Here is a 14,526-nt window from a genome sequence, read left to right on the forward strand (position 1 = left end):
TTTAGTTTATGGCCATTATTCCTTGTCCTGTCGTTGGGCACCACTGAAAAGAGTCTGGCACCATCCCCGTGGCACCCGCCTTTAAGGTATTTATATGCATTGATGAGATGCTCTTTGAGTCTTCTCCGGACTAAACAGGCCCGGCTCCTGCAGTCTCTCCCCGCAGGAGAGACGCTCCAGACCCCCCAGCATCCTCATGGCCCCCCGCCGGACCCTCTCCCGCGGCTCCGTGTGCGGGCGCTGTTTCCCGGAACCCCCGCGGTGTCTCCGCCCGCCCCCCACGCGCTCCGGCCCCGCCGCCGCACCCCGCGGGGGCCGCGCTGAGGCCCCTCCCCTTCGCCGGCCCCGCCCATCCCGGGGCCCCGCCCGCGCCCCGCGCGCGTGCGCCTCCCGCCGCCGCCGCGCAGGCGCCGTGAGGGGCGGGCAGAGGGTCCGGAGCGGGACGGGCGCGGCGGCCGCTCCCGGCGGTCTTCGCAGCGGGACCCCGGCGCGGCCAAGGGGATGCGCCTCCGCCCGGCCCGGGCAAGGGGACGCGGGCGAAGCGACGTCGCGTGCCAGGCCGGGCCCCCGGCCGCCCGCTGCCGCTCGTCCCGCAGCCCCGCGGTCGCGGAGCGCGGGCAGTGCCGCTGACCGGAGTCGCCCGCTCGGGCCCGGCCGGCCCCGCGGCCAGGGAGGGAGGGAGGGAGGGAGGCGCGCAGGTACTGGGGCGGCCGCGCCTCGGCCCGAGCCCCCGCGGGGGCCGTCGGGGCGGCCCGGCCTCCCCCCTGCCCTCCCTTCCCTCGGCGTGGAGGATGGTGCAGCCGCCCGCAGCCCCCGAGCCGGGCCGGGGCCGCCCTCCCCGGGGGCTGAGGGGATGAGCCGTGCCCCGCCGGGTGGTCGCTAGCGCAAGGATGACCACTCCCGCCCTGCTGCCGCTCTCCGGGCGGAGGCTGCCCCCGCTCAACCTGGGGGCCTCCGCCTTCCCGCACCACAGGGCTACCTTGAGACTCTCCGAAAAATTTATCCTGCTCCTTATTCTTAGTGCCTTCATCACCCTGTGCTTCGGGGCGTTCTTCTTCCTCCCCGACTCCTCGAAGCACAAGCGCTTTGACCTGGGCTTGGAGGATGTGCTCATTCCCCACGTGGACACCAGCAAAGGGGGCAAGAACCTCGGCGGCTTCCTCATCCACGGGCAGGGGCACGACGAGCACCGGCACAGGTAGGTACCTTGCTCGCCGGCGAGGGAGCGGGACTGGGGAGAGGGAGATCCCTTAAAATAGGTCTTTCCCGTACTGCTGTTTCTCCTCTCTCCGACATCCTCGTGGCTTCCCAACGTGCATCAACTTCTGAGCGCTAGCCTGGTGTCCTCCAGCTGCCACATGTAGCTGTGGCTCCATGTTTTCTTTCCCAGTGTGAATTTAGCCTTCTGGCGAGCGAGAGCTGGGAGGATAAATATGAGCTGTCCTCCAGTGACTGATTTATTTTCTCACCCTGGCCAATTCCCTGCATCAGTCATGGAGAGAAGAGGGTTAAGTTATGGCGTTTGTGGAGACAGTATAAGTGACTGAAAAACTGCTGCATCTCTTCTGTAGCTATTATGTGCTTACTCAAAACAGCTGCTTGTTGCTGAATAGTGTGCAAGAACTTTGATCTGACAGAGACTGCGTGCTGTGATCCAGAGGCTGTCAGCCTCTGATGAGCAGGACACGGGACTAGTGCACATGGCACAATTGCCTTTTTCTGGCCCTTAAAATCATTTGTCATTATGTTATTCCAGATAATTGAAGTTGCTGAGTTGCCTTAATTGTATTTGCCAGTGTAAAGAACTTGGAGATAAGATAAGAGTATCAAGGTTTAATGTCATACTGTTGATAGCTTTTTGGGGGCCACCTAAAGCTTTGTGTGGTGTAAGCCTCTAAATGCTCAAGGCTGGGTCATGTGAAGTAAAGCGTTCAAAATGGAGATAAAAACCCCTTAAATTATAAATGGTTATACAGTGTGCTTGCTTCTAACATACTTTAATTGCTTAAATCCTGCCCTAGTATCTAGATCATAGTGAGGCTGACAGATCTCTCTTCACTGTCAAACATGTGCTAAAATATGATGATGGGTGATAAAATATCTGCTCTTCCATACTCAAATTAGTAATACAGTGAAACTTGAAGAAAGGTTACTTATGTTGGTAATGTTCCTTTGAGAACAGTTTAAAACGTATCTTTTTTATGTAAGTATTATTTAAAGGTTTTTTTGTGCTAGATTAAAAGGAGAGGTTTTAATTGACCTCTTTTTATTAATCTGTTATGAGTTATAAAGAATACCTGAATACTGTGGTATTTTTCCTTAAGGCATCTTTGCTGTCGGATGCCTTAGGCCACTTACATGAGCCCTTTCTCGCTATCTGAAAGGGCATGGATACTTAACAAGTACTTATTTTGTCTATGATGTTAATTGCTAGTGTGGTTAAATGTTGCATTAAGGATAAGTTTAGACAGTCTCTAATATGCCTTTGAAGTTCTCGTGTTTCACTGTGTGTGTGTTTTTTTTTTCCGTGATGTTATTTCTTAGCTTCCCTGGTCCCTGTTGCACATTCAGTCAAAATCAGTTTCTAAAATATAGGACAGATGAAACAAAAAGAGAGTTCAGGAATTTTCAAAACTCCAGCTGTGGCTGTTGTACCTTGTGTTGCCCAGTAGATGGGCTGTAGAAAAAGGAGTTAGTTGATAGTGATATTTCATGTGGGTCCTTTACGGGTTCCTTCTTGAAGTGTAATTACTGAGGCCACAGCTTTAGTAATGAAGTACGTACGTTTTTGTCTGTCATGTGTAGATAAGCAGTAACTTAAAACTGTTGGCACTAAATGTATTTTTGGTTGTTCGGGATATGTTCTTAAGCAAAGTGGTTATCCTGTCATCAGTCACCTCTCCTGCTGTTCCTCTATTGCTATAACTGTGTGTACCCTGCCCTCCACCCAAAATTTCCCTGTCATGTTCTTTTTTTTTTTTTATGACCACATTTTGAATTGTTATTTGAGCAAGAATAGATATTGTTCCTGTTGTTTTAGCCCTGCAAACCACTGGATTACTCCAGGCATATCTTAACTACTTAAAAAGCCTACCTGCTTAACCTGCTTGTAAGACCCTTGTGTGAATGCCACAAGATGCATTGTGAAGCAAGGTTTTGTGCTTTACTTTCAAAACAACTTCTTTGGCTGATTACCATACAGTCTTATCAACAAGCTATTTCCTAGCTTGGAGCTGATGTGGTGGCTGCTTTCCCTAATGGAAAACACTTGTTGCCATTTTCATTATCGAGTTCTTGCTCCTGGGTTGCAGGGACATTGATAGATGGTATTTTGAGAAAGTATAGGGTCTTTGGTGGTGAGTTCTAGATTACTTGTTATATCTATTTGGGATGGAAAACTTTGTTCTGCCTGCTGTCAAGGAGCAAAGTCATGTGTCAACTACTCTGTAAGTGTTGGGTTTTGGGTAGTGCAGAGGAGTTATGGTACAAAAGATCAAGAGAAATTAACCTACCCTGAGTACGAAGGAGGATGCGGTCTAAGATGTGCAGTGTGAGGATGGATTGACAAGTTGTATTTCCAGAAATTGAGGGACTTAGGTAATCAGATCAAAGGTCATTCATATGAAGTATACACTTGATCATGAAATGACAGGTGTTTTGATTTAGTCAAAAAAGTGTTTCTTCTGTGAATGCCAGTATTGACCTCTATCAAATGATAAAGTGCTCATATTAAAATGCTGCTCCCTTGGTATACAGGCTATAATAATTTAATGCACATTTTGCCCTACTCAAATTTTTAGCTTTGTAGGCTGTTGGAAAATAATTTTGTTTCTATCTTCTAGCAAAACATAGCAATGCTGTAGGTAGAAAGTTGTCGTGCAGCCATGCTTTAGTGTTGGGTGTACAAACAATGGTTCCCACAGGACCTTTTCTGTATTCCTTGCGTTGCTTTCCCACCTTGTCCCTTGGGCACCCTTGACATTCTTGAGTGCTTTTATTATTATTGTTACAGTGGTTACCCCTTGCTGACATTAACTTTACATCTTCCATTAAACTGTTTTCCTTACTGCTCCGTCCCTTTTTTTGTTTTCACTTCTAGGCAGAAAAAGGCAGGAGGCGGGGGGGGAACCCTGCTCCCTTCCTGATGTTCTTAAATATTTATTCAAGAATTACAGTGTCCTTGCCTATCATCCAAAGAAAAAGACATTTCATGTAAGGAGATGGTTAAAATCTGGAGTAAAACTGCAATTTATATTTTGGGAAATGGGAGGGCTGTGTTGCAAGGTGATGATCATTTTCAGCTGCTCATTTCATCGGTAAACTCTTCATGTGCACTTGCAGCATAGTGCATGGGGAATGAGTTAGTAATGTTGGAAAGATGTACCACAAAATTTTGCCTCTGAGGGGAGGGAGAGTGGAAAAGACTAGTCCAGGACTTAGGAAGATATGTGCGTACACACACTTTTAAAAAATAAATTTAATTTCCTGTGAAGATGAATTTCTCTCCATTTCAAATAGGATATTGCAGAGATTCTGGAATGAGAGCTGCATGGTTTTAAAGATACATCTTGCCAAACTAACTTGAGCGTCACTCGAAATTTGTTACACGGTTTTAGATAACTGTCACTTCTCCCAAACTTCTGCATCTCCTGCCACACAAAAATACTTAAGGGGTTTCTTACTACCCAGTTACTTTTCAAATATCTTAGGTATTTTATTCTTCCATACCAGCCTAAAAGCTCAGGAACCAAATCAAAACATTCTTATGGCTTCTTGGCATCTAATGTAAATGAGTGAGAATGCAGATGCCCTGTAATCTCCTTGATTTCTCAGATTTTTTGAAAACAGGGTTATCTGCAATATAAAAATGGAGGGGACTTGTTTATTTAATGATGTGTCAAGCAGCTGCTCTTTATATTACTTTACAAAAGCTAAGATCATTTCTGTGGTAAAAGTGCATTAATCTTAGAGGCAACGAATAATGTAACTTTAGGAGCTCAAAGCAACAAAGCTACTTTGTAATAGCAATTGGACTACTATTGTGCCAACAGTTAAGTCCTTCAGAATTTGCAAAGCTGTATCTTCAGCTGCTAAATTCCTGTGTATTGCTTGAAGTCATACTTTCCGTCTGTGCTTAAAAAACAAAAACAAAACACCAACCCTCATGTCATCAGGTTGATAGCAGGAGCTGTTAATAGAAGTGACCACCTCAACTACCTTGCCCTCTGTGAGGGAGTAGGTATAGATCAGTTTAAATCATGCTTTCAACTTTGTTTCTGGAAAGCTAAGGAATATTGATTTCCATGTGATGCAAAGATATAAGCTCAGCAGTCTGACATGACCAGTTGAGAGTCAGCAACTGTATGGCAATAGTCTAAAAGTGCTCTTTCTTCTGTTGCTCCATATGTGGTTGTCTCTATGGCAGTAGCAGCTCCTGTGTCAACTCACAGGAGGTGAAAATAACAAAAATTATTCTGAGGAGCTTTCAGTCTTAATTTTTTCTTTTAAATTCTGCATTTTCTTAAAAAGAAGCAGGAAAAGCTTAACATACTTCCTTTGAATCCCTTTATCTTATCTGTATGACTTAATTAGCCATACTAAAAGTGGGCAGAGGAGATAATTTAATCTCTATTACTGGGATCAGTGTGTTCTGTCATAAAAGTACATAACGCTCTTTGCTCTTCCTTTCCCAACTTTACTCTAGGCACAGCTCATTAATGTAATTAACAGTATTTGCTGTTGTGATTCAGCGAGCCTGTTTTTTCCCCTGAAAAATCAGGAGCCACTGTGGCGTCTACACCCCAACTCCTACTCCATGCAATTTTTTATTGCATGAGATCAAACCTAACTTCAGAGCAGACTCCCCACAGTCTCTTTCAAGTGTGGGCACTGAGTTTAGGCTGAGATGCTTGATCTAGAAGCAAGGATTTTCTAGGGTGCAACACGCAGGAGATACAGGTCCTCATGGTTACATCTCTGGAGCTCAAGTAGTACGTTCCAAGTCAAGGTTCAGAAATATCTCGTATATCTAGGGCAAAGTAGGCATAACTGACTGGTACCAGTCTTCAACTGTTGAAACTACTGCGAGAGCACTGGCCCTCTTTATTGGGAGACTTTTCTCAGCTGGAGTTTTCAGTAGACAAATATAATTCTTCATTCCGGACTCCATTTTGATAAGGGGCTTGAGAGATGATGCTGGTACTTGAAGATTTATGGGAGTTTGATTTCTTCTGGGGTGCCCACTTTATACCCTTAAACTCAATTGGGATCTGTCCTGAAGTTGCACTGGGCAGTGGGAGAGGTGCCCTCTTGTATTATTTCTGAGGTTCTGCTGAAATTAACGCATTATGTTGTAGGCTGAGAAGTGCTTTCGGTTTTGAATTACAAAATGCAAATTCTAGGCCATCTGTCTAGATGTCTTCCCTCCTCTCCCCCATCTGCTGAACAGAGTAGAGCATGTGTAGAGCACTGCTTTCTTCATGTTCTTTTACTGTACTCCAGTTTGTCAAAGTATTTCCTCTGTTATGAAAGAGGGGAGTCAAGAGCTGGTGTTCTCCAGTTCTTACCCTTTTCAGTTAAAAAAAAAAAGTTTCAACTTGTTGGTTTTCTGCATGATCTATACTTTGTCTACATGCTGGAAAACAATCAGGCGTGGGAAAACTGCAGGAAGCCTGCTAGCTGGATTTACGCCAGCTAGTGGGTGGGAGGCAGTAGCAATTTGGTTCATTCGTAGTTTTGTAGATTAAAATCTCAAAAGAACTTTAGCATAAATGTGGGTTGCTTGATTATGGTAGCAATGGAGGCAATAGTAAGCAGCATGGCTAGTTGTGGGCATATTGCACTACAAGAGTTCTCCCATTGTTTGATCCTCTCAGTTTCCTGTAGTAAATACAAATATCTCGATCCTCCTCAGCTAGTTCTGAGTTATGGGTTTTTGCTTCCTTACAACAAATGTCACCAAACTTGTAATTAGTTTTTCATACAGGTGTGGTATGTGCACATGTTTTCATAACAACTGAACTGAGACTGAATATGGGCAAAGAGGAGAAATTTTGTAATACCTTTATTTTCTTTTTATGTCCATCCCTAGAAAGCCCAAAAAATTAAAAAACATGGTCAATGCTTTTATTCTACCATTCTGCACTTCCATTATTGCAGCTGTCAATGTTGAGAAGAGACTGGTCTCGTGGGTAGGCAGCTGTTCCTCAGAGTAGTTATTCCAGCTAACAGAGTGGGAACTCGGGGACACCTGTTTGGGTATAGCTTGTGGGATTTGTTCTTTTCCCTTCATTTTCAGATGCAGGCTCAAGTGAGTGCTATCATCTGTCTTAATTCAGTAATTAGATTATCACTTTATTACTGAAATTCCGAGTTCTCTTGCAAGTTAGCTGTTTGTGGACAGAGGAGTGTTCAACAGGCCAACAAGCCTGTAAGGGCAAGAAAGGGAAAAAATAAGTATCTTTTTTCCTGCTGCCTCAAACCTTGAAATAAAAAGTCTGAGGGCTTCAAATGTCCTGTATGACTGTAACTTTTCTGAAGTATCTGCATTTACAATCTGATGGTTTTTCTCTTATTTGCTCAATATGACCTAGGATATTTGTCTTCAAATTCAACACATAGATTTTGCTTTATTATTTTATTGTGTTGAGAGTGAATACATTCATTCACGGGGGGAGAAATGTTGGGAAAAGTTTTGGTGATTGCTAGGTTCTTGTCATAGGTTTGCTCATAAAATTTGTGGGATTTTGATTCCTTTTGTCTTTGTTGTCTGATCTAGTGTCCTGTACAGAGGAAATTATGTAACTTCATCCGTTCACTCTAAGATCTGGAGGTTCTGTATTATTGTTTGAGATCTTCAAATACTAAATAATAAGGGAGATAATTTCCCTGGTAACTTCCATTCTTGTTTTTTTTGAGTACCCAACCAGGTACACTGGTGTTTCTAAAATTTAAAAAAAAAAAAAAAAAAGCTTAGAAGATAGGTTAATAAATAGCCTGTAATATTACTATGTTAGCTAGACATTGCTTTTTAAAGGTCTTTTTGGCCTTGTCGCCAGAGCAAACAAAGTTTGTGGACATGCCATGTGTTTACCTGTAGCTCTTACTGACCCTTTGCTGTTCTGTATTCCTCGTTCTTCCCTGTAGGATCTCTCAGCAGGAAAGGGTGACCTGTTGAAATAAGCGCTAAAGGAAGGATCACAGCTGTGAGCCCAAGAGTCATTTGTGATACTTGGTCTGTCTTAGTCAGTCTGCACAAGTGTAACTCTGAACCAGCCACAGCACTTGTCCTCTGTTCTTCACTGATTGCTGGAGGAAGTGGTTGGAGATTAATGCTGTGGCAGGGAAGAGCTGGATTTTATGGGATAGCAGTAGCAATGAGGTGTGTTCCTGAGGTGGTAGGAAACATTGGAACAGAAAGCGGAAGGCTTTTGGTGTTTGAACTACAGGACTGTGTTAGTTCTTCTTAGAGGATTTATTTTCCCAAATGTTGAATCATATTTGCGATTGTCTCTTGCTGCTTTTTTTTTTTTTTAAATACTCATGGTGCACTCTGATGAAGAGGATTGCCTTCCATGTGGTATTGAGCATTAGTTTCATTTATGTTTTATGTGCTCTATTACTTGCTAGTCACCTCTTAAACCACCAGAGGATTTTAAAATGCTTTCCCAGCTCTTTGCAGTTACTGCCATTGTGGCTTACAGTGGACAGCTAGCTATTTTCCATGACTCTATTTGAGAGAGCAAGTTTGAAGTTTTCACTTGGCTTAACATTATGTAATCTGATCAGTATGGCATGAGCAAAATTACAGCTTTAAGGGAGTGCATGTGATGAAAGTATTTTCTTGCTATATAAAGCTTTAGGGACTCTTAAATGAGATAACTCTGTCTGTTAACACCAGCATGCAGAAATGTCAGTTTTCATAGAATCCTAGAATGGTTTGGGTTCAAAGGAACCTTAAAGATCATCTAGCTCCAACCCCACTGCCATGAGCAAGGACATCTTCTACTAGACCGGGTTCCTTTAAAGCCCCATCCAACTTGGCCTTGAACACTTTCAGGGATGGTGAGTCCACAGCTTCTCTGAGCAACCTGTGCCTCACACCCTCACAGTAAAGAATTTCTTCCTAACATCTAATATAAACCTCTTCAGTTTAAGACCATTCTTCCTTGTCCTATCACTACGTGCCTTTGTAAAAAATCTCTCTCCAGCTTTCTTGTAGGTCCCCTTTAGTTACTTGAAGGCTGCTAGAAGGTTTCCACAGAGTTTTCTCCAGACTGAACAACCCCTACTCTCAGCCTGTCTTCATAGAAGATGTGCTCCAGCTTTTTATATGCTAGCAAGAAGTTGGAAGACTTTTGCAAGATGGTGTTCATTTCAGCTGAGTTTTAGCACTGTTTGCAGTCCAGCAGGGCATTTGGAGCTTTCACAGACAGGCTGCATGAGTAGTTTCTCCCTCTCAGTAATTTGCTATCATATGTCTCTGTAACTTGCTGACATGTTTTAATGTCTGAAGTGTACAGTCAGGCCATTTATGAGCAGGTGACCATCAGTGGTAAATCAGACTAATCCAATTGACTTTTTATTGGATCAAACTGAATGTGATCACTAAGGGTAAGAAAAACGTACCGTCTGTGGGAGTGGTATATCCCTTAAATCCTTCAGTGGGAAGGGGAGGATCACATCTGCCGTGTTCTCGCTTTGAATATCCTGCTGGATAAATAAACTTGTGCTGAATATACTGGGTTCTACACTTGGTTTAGGTTTGTTGGCTAGTAAGAATAGCTTACAGCATGTGCTGTTCCCTCAGCAGATTTTTCTGGATATGTTGCTATCTTTACAAATGTGTTGCATTTTGAGTGCTATTTGCTGTTTTTCCAATGCAAGTTGTGGGATCTGCTTTCGCTCCAGAATACTTTCATCCTTTCTGTAGTATATTTAGAAAATTGTAATCCAGAACTGACTTTCTGGACCACAAACTTCCTGTTTCTTTTTATTACTTCTGTGACATGAAATTTGCTCTGTGCTTTAAAAATAGAGCTTGAAAAACACCTGCCACTTGGCTTGTTTGAGATGGCAAAAGTAGAGGGAAGGAGGGAAGGATGCTTAGAGAAGAGGGAAGTTATTTTCCTGGTTAAGATACAATATTCCTCTCCTCCCCCTTTTATTTTTGTTTCCAAAGAGAGAAAGAATTCTGTCCTGAAAAAATGATAGTGTGAACTACTTTGACTAAGAACTGTGTTTCTGGTGACCTTTTAAATCTCTTAATCAGGTTTATCTTGGAAACAGTGATGACTATTTAATTCTAAACTTAATAATTGCAGATGATGCAAGCAGTGCTATAATCACACATTCTTAGTTTCCTAAAGGCATCTGTTCTGCTGTCACTGGCTTCTGTTTGAGTTGAAAATGTTCTCCAAGTTTTTAAGTACTGTATGTAGTGAATTCTGAATTGCAATGCACAGTGTTCTGGAGAAGACATGACTGCAGAGGGTTAAGTGGGCTCTTCTGTTTCATGGAGCTCTGATGTATTAAAGGGTATTCAAGAAATTCAGATTTTCAAATTTTCTACAGATAGTAGAATCTGTGGCAATTGAAATATTAATGGGTCTCTGAAACAGCCCTTTTCCAATAAATACATAAAAATCAAAACAAATGAGAAACAATGCTAACAATTAAAAAAAAATTTGACTTTAGTTTTATCACTGTCTTGCACATTATTTTAACTGGTTTTTGCTCTGAACTGTTAAAAATACTGATTTAGGTACTAAAAAAGAGTTAAGTTGGATCTGCTGATTGTTATACTTGTTAAATTGGTCGAGATCAGGGCAGTGAAAAGTTAATAGAATTTGGATGTTGCACCTATTTCTATGTGAAATGAGTTACTATTTCCCATGCCAGAGGATGGACCTTAACTGCTCTTCAGTAACTGTCACCCTAATGACTAAGAATTTTTTCAATTTTGTCATGTCTGGGAACTTTCTCATTTTGAGAGTTTGATACCCATGGAAGGATACTAGAGATATCACGTATACAGATATATTATCTGTATATGTGATACCTATAAACTGCTTGGTGAAGTGGATAATCAATTGTCACTGCTATCACTTAAATACTTGAATGTGAAACTTTTTAAAACCAATGACTAATGAGGTACCGATATTCTACTGGAAGTTTTTATAAGTAACTTCTGTATGAACTTGGTTCAGCATTTTCTTGAGATAGTATTAGTGAACATGATGATTGGGAATAATTCAAAGTTGTCCTGGTAACCAAAGGAAGCTCTTTTGTAAAAACAACACCAAAATCCACCCAAGTCCCCACCCCAAACCAAACAATAAACCCTCCCATCGCCCCATCATTCTTGGTATTTATGTGAAAAACAATGGCAGAAAACAGTGATGGAAGAGAACCTGGAATCTTTCTGACAGGCTTTTACTCAGCCCTGTGTTGGCATTGCAGCATTTGACTGCTGCTTGTTGGCCAAAGTAGACAATGGGAACAGTTTATTCACTCAAAAAGCTAAGTGCCTAATGGTGACTTTGTTCTTGAGTGTGTTGGTGAAACAACAGAATTTTTATCGTTGCTCCATGTGACCCCCAGGTCCTTGCTTTACTCTGTTCTCTTTTGTTTATTTTGGTTTCTATAAATCACTTGAGTACTAATTTTATTCCGATGGGTGTGCTGTTGTGGTTATGCTCAATCATTCACTTGACACCCCGTCTCCCCTTTTTAGACATAATTTTCTCAGAATAGCATCTGGCCGTCACACTGTGGTGGGACTAGATCATCCAATCTGCTGCTATTACAAAGAAAAATGAGGCTTGACATATTCATGTCAATTTGGCAAGGTGCCTGAATCATTATGCTCAATGAAATATGTGACGTTTCAAGTGGTAATGTAACCTGCAGGAGCACTTGCAGGAGAAACTTGAGGCAGTGCAAAGAAAATGCCACGTTTGCTTGGGCTGGAAGGTTTAGATGCTGACACAAGCCACCTGATCAATCCCCATCACAAGATGGTTTAACTCATTCCGATATTTCGTTTTATTCAAAATTTTTTATTCTTTAGAATTCGTTGGTGGTGATCCTAGAAAAAGTCAAGTGCCTTTTGAGTTCAAAAGCTAAAAAAACCCAAGGAAACATCTATGGAGCTTCCTTTCATACATTCACAGGTAGACAAACTAGCAACTAGCCCAAAGTGGTGTGTGTAACTTTTGAATAAGTTGTAATTCCTTGCTTTTCTATGGTTCTCTAGCAAGTTGGTTTTGAACTTTTGTGGATTCATAGTATGGAATTTTTAGGAAAAAAAAAAGCAAGCTATGTAATACTGTCTAGTGGTTTAGTAACTAGAAAATATGTAGAAGCATAAAATATTAAATTACTCCTAAAATATGATACTTAAAAAATTAATTTTTTTATCTGACTTCTGTTGAGGAGAAAAAATTCTGGAACCTGTACAGACTGTGAGTAGAATTCTTTCAAGCTGTCTTGAAAAATTCCCTTAAACTGCATCAGCCATAACCTTGTTCTTACCAGCTTTCGAGTGTATTCAATAGTGCTTAAAATAGAATGCCTTTTGAGATTTAGAAAGGCTTGTGTTTACATCAAACTGTTAAAAAACATTTGTGGCAGATGGTTTTTGGATTTGTATTTTATGTTCAGTTTCTGCTCTACCTCTCCTTTGTATAGAATTGTTCACTTATTTTTAGCAATTTGACCCTACTGTTTTCAGTTCAGTGCTCAACAATTAAAAGGAAACAGGGCAGTGAAGGTGGCAAGTGCTATCCAATGGTTCTATAGTCCAAGACTTCTAAAACAGCATCACCATCTTCTATGCTATGTGGAGATGGGAAAGCCACGAGGGGAGGAGAGGGTAGACGTTGGATTGTGGTCTAACCCAGAAATTTTTCTTATATTCCTTTATGCCATGCTGGTTTTCAGATCACGAGTAGCCTTTGCCCCAGCCTTTCTCCCACAAAGGCTAAGTGTGGTACTGAAACATGTTGTGGTGATGGATGGCTAATAATGCCTCTTCTTCTTTTAACCCGTTAATAATGACTGAACTGTAGCCGCTCAGAAGAAAAAATTAATAAAAGCTTCCATAAAACTGAAGAAATCCTCAAGAAAGGAAGCTACATTTGGCTTTGACAGCCAGTTTAAATACCACGTTTTGTGTTATTTATTTTTTCTGGAATCCAAAATGATAATGACTGAAGGTGACATAATATTTATAGGGGAGGGAATTAAGCTTCCATTTTCTAGTCTGAGTGCATAATTTTGCAGCACCTTTACTTTAGGGTTGGAAAGAGCTTTCAGCTAATGTTAACTTCTATGCGTGACAGTGGCTGCAAGGATATGACCTTATACCACAGCATTAATCTTCAGAAATAGAATCTGTCTTTAAAATTGCCATGGGTGAGTGTTTGGCATCTTCTGCCACGCACAGGGGTTCTTCAGACAGGAGATACACAGCAGTTATCTACTGGCTCATGCAGAGAGCCTCACCAGTTAGGCTGTTTACTGTGGATTAATGTGCTTACCAGCTCAGTGAGTCTCTGCTGGCCTGGAAGGTATAAGGTAGGAAAATATCAGCCTCCTTTGATCTTGGAGTGGGTTGATTCTTGATCCGGCTGAGTCAACATATTCCAACTCCACTTTTTCTTCAGCTTTTATGCCTTTTGGAGTCAATATTTTTCTGTTGGATTAAGTTAGTATCTCATCAATTACACTCTGTTTCTTACCTTTGGTAGCTTATAGCTGTGAGAGTATCTTCTCATAAGGTTCCAGTTTATTTTTGGAGCTCAGCCCAAGCTCACACTGGATTTTGAGTTGTAAAAGAGTTGAATCTCATGATTTGGTGATCTTGGGACCATATCTTGTTTACTCTGGACCAGTATGTTTGAAGCTATTAGGTCTGAACTCAAAATAAACATGACTTTGTTGCCTACAACCAGTGAAGTGAAGGAAAGAGTTGTGAGTTGTTTTCTAGTTCCAGAGTTTTCATTAGTCAAATCAACGGTGTCATCCTGTTTGAGTCATCTCTTAGTTATGTACTGTTAGATAGTACATATAGTATGGATACATTTGTTAGTAAAATGATCTGTTTTTCATGAAAGAGGTAAGTAAGTTGCCATAATAGTTTGAGCTAATTTTATTTTAATCTTTGAGGAATCAAACATTTAACTACATCTATCCATGAGCTGCATTTTGTTGCTGGGAATTTAGGAAGTTGTATATGGTGGTGGTGAAGGAAGAAATTAGACTTTACATGCTGGATGCATGTATGATTGTATTACACAAACTAATAGAGGAAGAGATATGGGTATATATATATATATACTGTTTATAAAGCTCTCTGAAAAACTTGAAATTCTATTGATGAAGACAATTCAAAGACCAAATTGCTGAGACATTTTATATCCCCATCTCTCTCCTTGTTTTGGATTCATGTTCTTAGCTGCAGTACTTCTGTGTATTTTCTGTCTCGGTCATGTCAAGAGCAGTTTGTGTCCAGCTCATCTATTG

General features: G+C 41.6%; 1 protein-coding gene across 1 annotated transcript in view; it reads left to right on the top strand.

Annotated features, from left to right (window-relative positions):
- Nucleotides 1-769: 769 nt before the first annotated feature.
- MAN1A2 (mannosidase alpha class 1A member 2) overlaps nucleotides 770-14,526 on the top strand; it is a 131,996-nt gene continuing 118,239 nt past the window's right edge. Inside the window, exon 1 of the mRNA XM_032679406.1 lies at nucleotides 770-1,198. Coding sequence (XP_032535297.1) covers nucleotides 891-1,198 — 308 coding nt within the window. The 5' untranslated portion in view covers nucleotides 770-890. The remainder of the gene's footprint in view (nucleotides 1,199-14,526) is intronic.

The sequence above is a fragment of the Chiroxiphia lanceolata genome, chromosome 2 (genome assembly GCF_009829145.1).
Source record: "Chiroxiphia lanceolata isolate bChiLan1 chromosome 2, bChiLan1.pri, whole genome shotgun sequence".
Classification (NCBI taxonomy): domain Eukaryota; kingdom Metazoa; phylum Chordata; class Aves; order Passeriformes; family Pipridae; genus Chiroxiphia; species Chiroxiphia lanceolata.